This window comes from Falco cherrug, chromosome 1 (assembly GCF_023634085.1).
Source record: "Falco cherrug isolate bFalChe1 chromosome 1, bFalChe1.pri, whole genome shotgun sequence".
Lineage (NCBI taxonomy): Eukaryota > Metazoa > Chordata > Aves > Falconiformes > Falconidae > Falco > Falco cherrug.
The window spans coordinates 96,066,087-96,078,454 of NC_073697.1; the positions used below are offsets into that span (position 1 = coordinate 96,066,087).

Genomic DNA, 12,368 nt, shown 5'->3' on the forward strand with positions numbered 1-12,368 from the left:
TAAAGGTGATCTGCAGATTAAACATTGTTTCAAGACTGACAAAAGATGTCTCTGTCAGCTTTCTCCTTTCGGTAATATCAAAAAGGGTTAATTATTCTTCCGTGCTTCTCTGAGGTTTGTGTGGATTAGGGTTTGATTATTTTTTTCTCATCAGCTGAAGCCTTGCATTGCTAACAGAGCTGTCTGCTCCGGGAAGTTGATGAGCACAAATGTGTGTGGCAGTTACTTTGCACTAGCTTTGTACTTTGTGGACACTTAGTGCTTTCATGTAAGACAATGTCCTCCATTCCCTGATTCGTCACAATTAACCTCTTGTGTGAACACTTCCAAAATGTATTAATATGAATTATCTGGTGTACTGTGATCATGCATTTTAATTTATGGCACAAGAAGCTTGTTGCTTTTCTGATCTTGGGAAGCTCCCCCCAAGAAATAAAATGTCTAATGTAAAAATTATAGGAAATCCTAATTTACTTTTTAGTACATAAAAAGGAAAAGTCTTTGTGTTAGCAGGTTACATCCAACCTCTCTGCCAAGGCTACAAAATATTCCTTGTTGTATAATATGTGCTGGAAAACACAAGTGGGGAAAAAAACAATGGCCCTGTAAATGTCCCTGTTGATTTCAGAGGCTCTCTTTAAGAGGTTTTCATTAAGGTTTGCTTGTTTTCATAATGCTAGATGCAGGCTGAACAGATTTTCACAAAAATAGGGCACAGTATATTGTCATTCTGATGTGCAAGAATCCTGCAGTTCTGGCTTGTGGCCCTTCTTGGCAAGTGTTGGCCACACTGAACGCCTTTTGCTTCTTCATTTAATTTAATTCTTCCCTCCCTAAGGCATTATGAAAAGCTGTTTGCATCTACAATTTTAGAAAGTGCTGTGCATCATGCTTTATATCAGTTCTTTTAAATGCAGGAGGGCTGTACTATGTAGTTGATCTGATCTATTCCCTAGAGAAAATATGAAAGACTTTTTTTCTCATTTGATTTCTTTTACTTTTCCTCACAGAATTAGAAAAAGAAATAAGCAGTTCCTAGAAATCCTTATTTGCTGATAGAAATTGTGTGAAACTATAGTACAAATGTATTACATTTAGTATGCTGGTTATAATACTGAGTCTTGTTATATTTTTAATCTTACAGCCATATCAAGTCACCTAATAGAACTGTGGCCTTCAGTCATGAAGAACTCCCTGAATACCAAATTGTACAGAACTAAACGCTAGGGAAGTGATTTTTATTTTTTTTCCCCCTTCTGTACACAATTTGGTTGTGAAGTTCTGTTCAACATTAAAACAAACTCGTAGGAAAAGGATACACAGCTTGAAATAAGAAATGTGCTTCGTCAACATGATTATTCTGAAAGTTTTTTCACTCTATTTGGTATTTTAATTTGGATATGCAGTAAATGCAGTTGATGTGTCTTACTGCTTTAGGTTGGTGGAACAAAAGCTGGAGTCGTGCGTTTCTTGGGAGAAACTGACTTTGCTAAAGGAGAATGGTGTGGAGTAGAACTGGATGAACCTCTGGGAAAGAATGATGGAGCTGTTGCTGGAACAAGGTTAGTCTATCATCAGGTAGCAGCCACCTTAAAGATTTTTGCATCTCTCTATTCTGTCTTTTTTAATATCTTACATGAAACTTTATATCAAGGGAAGTAGTTAGGCTGTAAACCCAAGTGTCTGCTGATGGTGGTGATGGGTTGTTAGACACTGATTTGAATTTTACGCCTACACATCTCTGAAAGTCTGCATCAATCCCACATTCACGGGATTAGTTGATCTCTCCTATTCCCATGTGACTTCTATTCATAGACTGGTAATGGAAAACACAATTTCCTGCTTTTTGAATGTGTGCTTGGTTTCTCAGCTCGGAATGAAGGCTCAGTTAATAAAGTACCTCTGGGTATCTAACAGCTGAACTTAAGGGAAATCCTCCTGCGTCACAGGAGCTGAAAGCTCCTATACCAACAGTTGCTTCATGATAAAGACTGGGAACAGTATAGCTGCTTCCTCCAACAAGCCACATCTAGAAAGCATTAATTCACATCGCTAAGGTACAGTCCTTTAACTCATTAAAAAGAAGTTTTACAAGGATTGCGCCACCTTAATGTAGGTGATCACAACTTAAAATTTTAAATGGCTTTTGTTTATATATAACCAAGAGTATATGTTCTATATATTCAAATATTCATACATATATAGGTATGTATGTAATAAAATACAAAACTGTTTGATTTAATTAAAACCTGATTTTTACTTTTAACTTTATGCTATCACGCTTGTTGGTAGCTCAGAGGAATGTATGGAAAAGGAAAGCTATGCATGTTAAACTTTGTATCTGAATGGAGTTTTTAGGAAACGGAGCTCTAGCTGTGTTGAATTTCGGAAGTCTGATACAATCATATTGTTTCAGCTTTTCAAATTTCCAAATCTAGTGTTAAAAAAAAAAATAAATTGCAATCTAATGTAGACTAGGTTGTCACCAGCTGTTACCCTGCCCTTTAATACTTTCAGACTATCGATCTAGAATTCTTTGTGAAGCCAGACTATGTATCTGAAAAGACAGAAGTTAATTTGGTACTCTCATCTGTCTGCTTTGCTTTTTTAAAGGTATTTTCAATGTCAGCCAAAATACGGTTTGTTTGCTCCAGTCCACAAAGTTACGAAGATTGGATTCCCATCAACCACACCAGCAAAAGCGAAGACAACTGTGCGAAAAATGGTTGCAACTCCCACAGCCCTGAAACGTAGTCCAAGTGCATCTTCCCTGAGCTCTCTCAGTTCTGTGGCATCTTCAGTAAGCAGCAAGCCAAGCCGTACAGGACTAGTAAGCTTCTTTTTCTATTGCATGCTTTACGTTCCCAAGCAGGAATCCACACAGCACTTGCTTGTGGTCTACTTGCATAAATTGAGACTAGAACAGATCTTGGGCAGAGCACAATATACATTGAACTGTGCTCTCTTTTTCATTCAAAGCATGCATGAAGGAAGGAAATCTTAGCTAGCCCTGAAGAGTAGCTGAATATATGAATATTTGAGCTTACCCAGTTAATTCAGGCTAACTGAGTTATTGCAGTAAGAAAGAGGCTTGTGATGCCAACAAACTGAAAAGGCATCAGTGTTCTCTGACTGGAATCCCCATTTAGTTGCTCATTTTCCTAGCACTCCCTCTGTCATACGGGGTTTGCGTGTGAGGATTTGGTGTGCACTAAAGCTTCCAAAGACCAAACTTGTATTGTTAAGCAGGAAGCTTCAAATTGTCTGAAGTGTAAAAGGTTTTCTTTTACTTTCAAAGAGATGAGTCGGCTGAGAAATACAGAAGTAGCAATTGTCATGTCATTGCTGACAAGAAGCCTCTTTCTTTTCTTTTAGATTTGGTTTTAATCCTGTGAATTCATAAAGGCTAAATGTTGCAAAGCACAGTGGCTGAGGTGAATTCTAACACAGTACTAATTCCACCTAATACACTTACTATGGATTCTTTTAAAGTTGCTCTGTTACATAAATGTCCTAATCTTGGGTTGCAGCAGTAAAACGGAAGTCTTCTGGGAAAGCTGAGTTTTAAAAAGTCTCTCTTTTAAGGCAATTAAAAGCATAGAAAGAATTGATTTCCCCCCCCCCAGTCACCCTAGATTTTTCCCTTTTTTTTTTTTTTTTAATATACTGAAGTACGTAAATACATCTACTTAGAAGGAGATCACTCCCACTGCTCTGGAGCAGGTTAGCTGGCATACTGTCCCACTGACCAGCAGGTGCAGAAGAGAGAGCTGACTTACTGTGGCCCTTCAAAACTGAAGCAGATTACAAGAGAACAGAGGTCAACAGTTGGTCAGGGCAACAAGGTTAATACCGTCTCACCAAAGACGTAACGGATTTTTGTTTGGCACAAACAGTGGGACTTGATTACTTAATCTGTTCTGGAAGTTGCACTTGTAGCTGCAATGTGCCCTCTAGTTTGAAATTCTTACACTAATATATAGTGACTTTGTGAGCTGATGAAGCTTTAATACAGACCTCTACGTTTTATGCTGTACGTTATGATACCCTAAGCAGCAAGAGAGTGCAGTTACACTTTGTAAATGTCTACAGTGTATTTGCTTATTTTGCAAATCTGTGTTCTGCCCCAGGGCTTTTCATGTTTTAGGCCATAAAATACAAATCTTCTGTAATCCATTATTTCTGGAATTAAAATTCCAGCTTTCTTCCAACTCTCTTTCTCAGGCAATGTGAACATTTGGTTACTATTCAAGTTAAAAGCACTGTCAAAATAATTCTGTCGCTTCTTTAAAAGTTAAGCTGCTGAAGAGACAAGATTTCCAGAAATCAATTTTGATACAGCAGACTTTCCGTGCTTCAATTTCTAGTAAAATTCAACTTTTATCAGGAAATAGCTGGACTCTTACATAGTCTTCTCAATTATTTAGGGCTGTTACTGTTTTCATCTTCCTGTGTAAGAAAATTAACTGTCAGAGTAGGTGATCTAATGATTTAAGAGGGCTGTCTGATGCAATTTGTATTTCCAAGTCTGAAGGAAGTTGATGTTTCTCTGAAACCTTTCAGATTTCTTTTGGAATCGTGCATTAAGTCAAGTTTGACTTTAAGAGCTAGAATTGTTAAAAAGTAGTGCATTCTAGAATGAGATATCTTCTAGAAACTGAAAGGGTCTGAAACAACTAATCTAAGCATTGAAGTGGGATATATTTTGTTCTGTCTCGTGTGCCTTTTCAGTCACTTGGTCCAGCATTTGCAGTGGGTTGTAGACATATCATTCAAGGCTGTGAGTAGAAAGGTTAGAGATTGTGTAGCAATCGTATTAACAGAAGGGGAAGCGTGGTTTTGTGATGACAGGAAAATACATCCGTATTACGGGTTTTTTTGGAAATGTTGTCCAATGCCAGCTTTCCAGACTGTGTGTGGCAGCTACTCTTCAGCATTTTGATCTCTGAAAAGATCGCGAAGAAACATGCTCCTATTCTTGGGCAATACTATTAGGCAGAACTAGAGGTTAACATAAAAGAAGACCAAGCCTTTGTGTATTGTTTGTTGTTTTAAATAAGGCTTTAACTGAGATGTCATTCTCGTTTAATACTTAGACAAATTTCAGAGCTGTTAAGCTTAAAGTCAGTTTTCAAAGCTGTATTGGATTTAATTTTTTTTGTTCATTTCTTGGTGTTTTCACAACTGTTGCTCACTTTTACCACATAATTTCAGTTTATTTGCTTTCCCTTCTAGCTCAGAAACTCTTGAGGAAGTAGAAGACAGGGCCATGCTGAATTTTCACTGACACTGGTTCCATTCAGTGAGGCAGAGATCATGCAAGGTCAAGGAAAACCCTAAGGTTCATTTTAGCTACAGTTCTCCAGATTGATTCATTTTTATCTATAAAGTTTAATCTTGCAGATTTTTTTCCAGAGGTAATTTAATTCCATGTGATATAAACATATGTTTTAATCAGGTACCAGTTGTTCCTCAAAAGGTTTTAACTGTAAAGCTGGCTTTTTAGGTCAAGGTAAATGCTTTTCATCCTGGATGTTTTATTGCCATAGTAGAGATGCCAGATGCTACTTGGAGTTCCAAAAGCTTTTGATAGAGCATTTAAAAATGTTAACTGTTGCTGGTGACCTGAGGTGATGACTTAATAACTGGAGGCACAATGTTTTTAACTTGCTAAAAGGCTATCTTTCTTTGTTGAATTCAAAAAGATGCTTAGAAACATAATGAGCTAGCCTTTGTGTGAGTCTCCAAACATGCGTTAGATTGCGGGCAGCCTTTTGTTTTCACTTCAAGGCTTCTGCCTTCTACACACTAGCTGCTGTTTGCTATGAAACAATCTTACTACACATATATGGCCATTGTTACGTTCTGGAAAATGAAGTCATTTAAATGTAAAGGGAGAAGGTGCAGTAAGTCACAGGAAGCATTTGCTTTACTAACCCAATATTTGTAGAGTCTGGAGATAGCCCTCGTTTTCACTTGATACAGAATGACTTTTAATGTATTTGCTTTGTGAAGTTGACAGAAACATCGTCCAGATATGCAAGAAAAATTTCTGGTACCACAGCCCTACAGGAGGCACTGAAGGAGAAGCAGCAACACATTGAACAGCTCCTGGCAGAAAGGGACCTGGAGAGGGCAGAAGTTGCGAAAGCAACCAGTCATGTAGGGGAAATAGAGCAGGAATTAGCACTTGTTCGTGATGGACATGATCGGGTAAGAGTGGTATTGCTGTGTTTAACATAGAGGCTTTAATACAATTGACTTCATTTGCAAAATTGCATTTTCTTATTGAAAAGATCTGGGAGTAAGAGGTGATGTGCTAAAACTAGAGTAGTCCATACCTGTGAGATCTTCATTGTGGGTGCTTTGACTTGATGAGATAGCAGATCTACTTCATTTAACTCATTTTTGTTGAACTTCTTTATACATCTCTACAATCTTTTTATATATATGTATTTTTTACGATAACGTTCCTGTCCCTTTGGCCATCACTTTACCAAATTGTGATTACTGAGGTCCAGATATGTAACTTGGAAAAAATTCACGTATTGCCCAACTTAGTAGATTTTGTTCTTACTCTTCCTACTGATTAGCATGTACTGGAGATGGAAGCAAAAATGGACCAGCTACGAGCTATGGTGGAGGCTGCTGATAGGGAGAAAGTGGAGCTTCTCAATCAGCTTGAGGAAGAGAAAAGGTAACTCAACTCTGTCTTCGTTAGTGTAACTGTTAAAAACAAACTGCATTAAAAGCAAATGTTGTGAGTTTCAAGTATGAAACAAATTTTGAATAATGCAGATATGGGAAATTATTGTGTAAAATCGTACTGTAGTTTCTTAAAATGAATACTAAAAAGGCCATGTCTTAAATTTGGAGAGGGAATGTCAAAGAAAGTACTTGCTTAGAGGCTGCAACTGTTGTTTATAGCTGAATTTCATGCAACTCATTCCTTTTAGTATTGCTTTCTGTTATGAAGGATTTTATTTCTACCCATATGAGATTAATGGATCATACCTGATCATCTTGGAACACTCTTCTCACCTCCAAACAAAAATTTTGATAATCTCTTTTCCTGACAGAGTTGGATTAGGAATTTGCAGTTTAGTTCTCTTGTGAATAGTTTATTACTGTTAGTCATGTGCTTCTAGGTGGAGTCTGTCTCTTACAGGAAAATTGTTAAAGCTGTTAATTGTAATGCCTTTTCTAATTCCCTTTCATAACCATTTGAGGAAAAGAGTTGAGATTACCAAGGTAAGATGAGGTTAGGAAAGGAAATAACCTGATAAATTGTTGGGTCAAGGTTAGGTGAGGAAATAATCTGATAAATTGTTTTGGTGGATTTGGAATGCTTTTGAAAAGCAAGAGTCATTTAGAAACGCATTGTGAGTCTGCCTTGTAGGCTTGTGTGCACCCCTGAAATTAGTCAGATGTCATTCTCTCTGAAAGGCCTGCCTAAAACGAGAAATAACAGATGACAAAATGCAATGGTAAATTCATAATTTTCATGCTGCCTTTTTGTGAAAGCCACTCTAGTGGAACTTTCAAAACAAGCAGTAGATTAGGTCTGGAATTATTTGTATATGGTCTACAAAATAATGCAGTGGGGTTTTAAATTAAAAAAAAAAAAAGATAAAGCAGCTTTGCAGCACCTCGCGTAGCCTGATTATGGACCTACTTTCGCTGATTGCCAGGTCAGTGGGAGTCTGTTCTACTGCAATCCTCCGTGGCCTTGGGCTCACCTTCAGTGTGTGGCTAGGCAATGTGACAGTGCCGCTCTGCGCCTGCTACCCATTCCTGAAGTGACGTCCTACAGCCCGGAAAATATTCATGGCTTCAGCGGTGTAATATTTCTCCTGCCTCCTAACCCTTCTAGGCTTATTTACCTGGAAGGCTCTCTGTAATATGTATTCCAAGTCAGTCTCAGCAGTGACTTGAAGTCAAATAATCTCTCATCCTCTGTCTCCCAAAGCACACTGGTGAGACCCACTGCCTTCCAAGTTCTTAGTGTCCTTTTATTTTAGTTCTCCATCACTTGTAACTCTCTTCTACATCTGTCAGCCAAGCTGCAGGCACCAGCAGTGTGTGTAATTCAAAGGAAAGAAGACGTGCTTGTCTCTTTCTTTGCAGCATCTTAAAATGTTGAAAGCATCAAGGGGAAAAGGAGGCGATTTGGCCCCTTGTTCATTGGGGTATAACAGAATCAGGGGAGGGACAAAATAACTTATTCAGATTTTTCAGTCAGATAGTAGCTTCTCACCTCTGTCTTCTCATTCTAAGACTCCTGTATGGGCAAGGTGTCATTAAGGAGGAGGTTTTCCCCCAGCCCTTTGTGTCTGACTAGTCTGCCAACATCCCAGGGAAGAGGAGATGCTTGTGCCCGACCAGCCTGTCTGAGCTCGCTACAGGGACTCTACTGGACAGCACGTGGAGCGGAGGGTGACTCGGCTGTCCTCTTCAGGGATTCATGGGGACAGATTCACCAGTCAGATCAATTATTCAAGTTTCTGGAAACTAACTCAAAACAGATCTCAGCTGAGAGCTTTTTATTCCACAAATCCGTGACACATTAAGGTTTGGGATTGCTGTTGATAGTACCATCGTGGTTTAACCCCAGCTGGTAATTAACTGCCACGCAGCCACTCACTCACTCCCCCCTCACCCAGGGGAGTGGGGAGGAGAATCAGAAAGGAATGGCAAACTCAAGGGTTGAGATAAGAGCAGTTTAACAATTGAGATAAAAACAAAAGAACAATAATAACAGTTACAATGAAAAGGAGGGAGAAGGCGAGAGGAATGAAATCCAAAGGCAAGGGAGAAAAGAAAACTGGTGATGGCCAATACAGCTGCTCACCACCCGCTGACCGATCAGTAGCCCCAGCCAACCCGCCCCAGTTTATGTACCGAGCGTGATGTCCCGTGGTATGGAAGACCATATGGTACTAGACCCTTTGGCTAGTTCAGGTCAGCTGTCGTGGCTGTGTCCCCTCCCCATTTCCCGGGCCACTCCAGCCCTCCCACTGGCAAGCCCCAGAAACCAAAAAGTCCCCAACCCCACTGTTCCCGCACCAGATCCAAAATGCAGCACTGCACTAGCCACCAAGAAAATTAACTCTTCCAGCAGAAACCAGGACAAGTACACAGACTGCAAGAACAAGCGTGATGTAGTACACACAAAAAATCTTCTAAGCACTAATGAAAGCCAGCTGGAGTTAATAATTAAGTGCATATTGAGTATGGGTCTTAACTGGTAGGCATCCCTGTGGGGGAGAAGATGGGCTCAGCCCATTGACTGATCCCAGCAGTTACGATGGAGTCTTCCCTAACTTCTCCCTTTCCCAACTTACTATTCTATTATTTCTTTACTTCTAGGTGAAACTTGAGTGACTCCAGTCATACGTACTTTTGTTATTGATAGATGTAGAATTCTCTCGCTTTACCTTTAAGGGTACAGTCAGTAAAGCGCGTACTCAGTGAGGGGTGGCCATACCCTGGAGGTGGGTAGCTTTGGGTTGGAGGTGTGCTTTGATATTACAATGAAATTACAATGAGCAAAGTTCATCTGAGGAAGGCTATTTCACCACAGTTGCTGCTTCAACAGCCGACATCTTCCCTTATCTTCCCTGTTCAGCAGCTACTGTCCAGGTTACCGGACAGCACATGGTACCATCAAGTTCCCCTTACTGCAGGGACTACAATGGAGCCTGGCTGCTGGGTCTCCAGCTTGCTCCTTCCTCTTAGCACGTGCTGAGGTTGCAGGTTCTGTGGCCTGGGGAGCTACTGGAGAGTAGATTCCATGTGTACCAACCACAGTCCACCCTGGAAGTAGCAGCTGTGGTTTTACCCTAAAATTTCCTTAATGTTATAGCTGTAGTCATTTTTCCACACAAGGCAAGTCAATGTTCTTGCTTGCACTCCCCTTCCGCATCTTACAGTTCATCTTGACACCTAACATATGTTTGTTTATGCTACAGTTTCGATGCAAGTTGACCAGCGCACTTCTAGAAGGTTCGTGGGTATATCGGATGTGTCCAAAGTTTGCTGGCTATTTCTTAGTGAATGGTAGAATATACAGAATGTGAAATCCAACTGTTCGTTTAGGTCCCATCTTTTGATGGCATGCAGAAGGGTGAAAGAGCGAGAGAATCAATGATGACTGAAAAAAGATTTTCTTTTTAACTCATCAGAAAACACAACAAAATACTTTATAGAGCTGCGGGAAGACTGATGCCTGCCTTTGTCAGTGGCTGTGTTTTAGTCAGTGGCTTTCCTTCTCTCTGATGCTTCCTGTGAGAGATTTCTCCTTCGTGTTTCTGGCACGGTGCAATCAGAATGATGTCACTGTAGTTTTGATTTCCACTGAAAAGTGAGCTTGAAAGCATTTTCTTTACCTGAATTTTAATGCATTGTCCCCACAGGAAAGTTGAAGACCTTCAGTTCCGTGTGGAAGAAGAATCCATTACCAAAGGAGACCTAGAGGTAAAATATCTCCAGCTTTGTAAACAGGGTCTATAGTAGAACACAGAAATGCAATCAGTTCAGATTAAGTGTACCGTTCTCTAGGAGAGAAGGGCAGGAATGATTAATAGATGCAGTCCAAGCATATGCAAAGCACATGAAAGTGATTCCCAGTTCTGCAGTCCTTGAGTAAGGTGATCGTCCTGAAACTACAGGATTGCACCCTTAATTCGGTTACACACCTTAGCCAAGGGGTTGTACTGTGGAGTGGCTGTTGTTGTTTAGAGTAATTAAATTAATTAATAGAAAATTCTACCTTTTGATATTAAAAGTAACCTCCAACAAAAAAGCATTTTGAAGTTACGAAATTGCAAGTTAATATTTATGCCTTTGAAAATTCATATTGAAGCCTAGACCTGTTTTTCTTAGATCAATTTTTTGAATAATCCCTGTGCTTTCCTAAGGGAAGATTGATAACAAAGAATGTTTTGTCCTGAGAGTTACTGCACACAAAATCTAAATAGCAATTGTGTGCAATTTTCATCTTTCTACTGTTTGTATACCTATAATACTGGGCTAAAACCAGTATGTTACTAGACAATCAGAATAGAAAATATTTAATGAAGGATTACTCTCAGCTATTTGAGCACCGCCAGTTTTTATACCAAATTTCAAATGAAAAAGCAAGATGCTTTTTAGTTCTACTCTGTCTGATCAGAAAATATTGGAATTTCTTGCACAGCGTAAAGTACAAACTGTGTTCCTGTGAACCATTTATGATTAAAGTGCTAGCCTTATGAAAATTACTCATTTCATATAACATTTTTTTTATTTTAGTCTTTCATTCATTTTAAGATACCTATTTAGACTCTTTATAGAATGCTTCTTTTATTGTTTAGTCCATGGAAAATTTTAATTTTTTGTTTTTTGTTAAATCAGTCAATAACCATGGCAAACCATCTTAAAAACTGGTTTGTCAAGCTGCATAACTTCAAGAGTTTAAACTGAATTCAAGATAATGAAATGTATCCTGTTGTTTGTGTTGGAATGATAGTGCTAAGTCTGCAGGTGAAATATTTTTGTTTGTTTGTTTTTTAATTTTACTGATAGCGAAAGAGGCAGATTTCGGAAGACCCAGAAAATGTAAGAGGGCACTTAAATGTGCAGAGACATCCCATGTTAACAGATTGTGTGCAGAAAATGCTTATACTTATTCACTAACTGCATAATCTGTTATTGAAACATTGACTCTAGTATTTGTATGCATGTTGCTTTCAGAGCAATTACAACATTTATTGAAAAGAATGTGTGTCATGACTAAACGTTGTAATCCCCATTAACTGAAGAGAGGGCGAATGTGTCATGAGAATTCTGTAGGGTCAAAACCTTGGCAACTAATCGAAGAGTATAGGAGCTTGTAGGAAATGACTGTCCAGGATCTGGAAATGTCTTTCATTTAAATGTAGGATTTTAATTGCTTTCTTCACAAAATCCCACATGCTTTCCTACAAGCTCCTGCTGCTGTTCAATAGATGCAGTATGCAATTAGCCGATGAATTTTTCTGAGGAAAAAGAATCGGTATGTTCCCCACCTCCCCTTATTTGTCTTGGTTTTTTAGCATGAAATGCTAAGGGGAGAGGTGATTAAAACACCTGAAGAATTCGTGTGCAAAGCTGTCTGATTTTACTGCATCTTCCTGTAGCTTCTCTTTGAATTACGTAGGGAAAATATATGGTACTGGGTAACAGAAACTGCCGTACAAGATGTTTAAGCAGCCCTCTTGGTTCCGTAGCTCCAAATAGCGGAATTTAAAAGCCCTCTCTTCGGTTGGACTCAGGAAGGTTTATCCCAGGCTCCCTCCTCTGCTGCGTCCCCAGCCGAGATAGGAAGTTCTTGAGACTAAAACTGGTTT

At 39.2% G+C, this 12,368-nt stretch overlaps 1 protein-coding gene across 12 annotated transcripts in view; it reads left to right on the forward strand.

Moving 5' to 3' along the window:
* Positions 1 to 12,368, forward strand: part of CLIP1 (CAP-Gly domain containing linker protein 1) — an 81,411-nt gene that overhangs the window by 33,963 nt on the left and 35,080 nt on the right. For 11 of the 12 annotated variants that reach the window (XR_008732146.1, XM_055709717.1, XM_055709712.1 and 8 more), the window contains 5 exons: positions 1,438 to 1,562; positions 2,614 to 2,830; positions 6,016 to 6,213; positions 6,594 to 6,697; positions 10,416 to 10,476. Coding sequence is in view for 11 of the 12 variants with exons in the window: in XM_055709717.1 (XP_055565692.1) it covers positions 1,438 to 1,562; positions 2,614 to 2,830; positions 6,016 to 6,213; positions 6,594 to 6,697; positions 10,416 to 10,476 (705 nt within the window). In the remaining variant the exon portion in view is untranslated. Of the gene's footprint in view, positions 1 to 1,437; positions 1,563 to 2,613; positions 2,831 to 6,015; positions 6,214 to 6,593; positions 6,698 to 10,415; positions 10,477 to 11,565; positions 11,599 to 12,368 lie in introns of all 12 variants that reach the window. The other variant, XM_027801433.2, reaches the window with a different exon arrangement.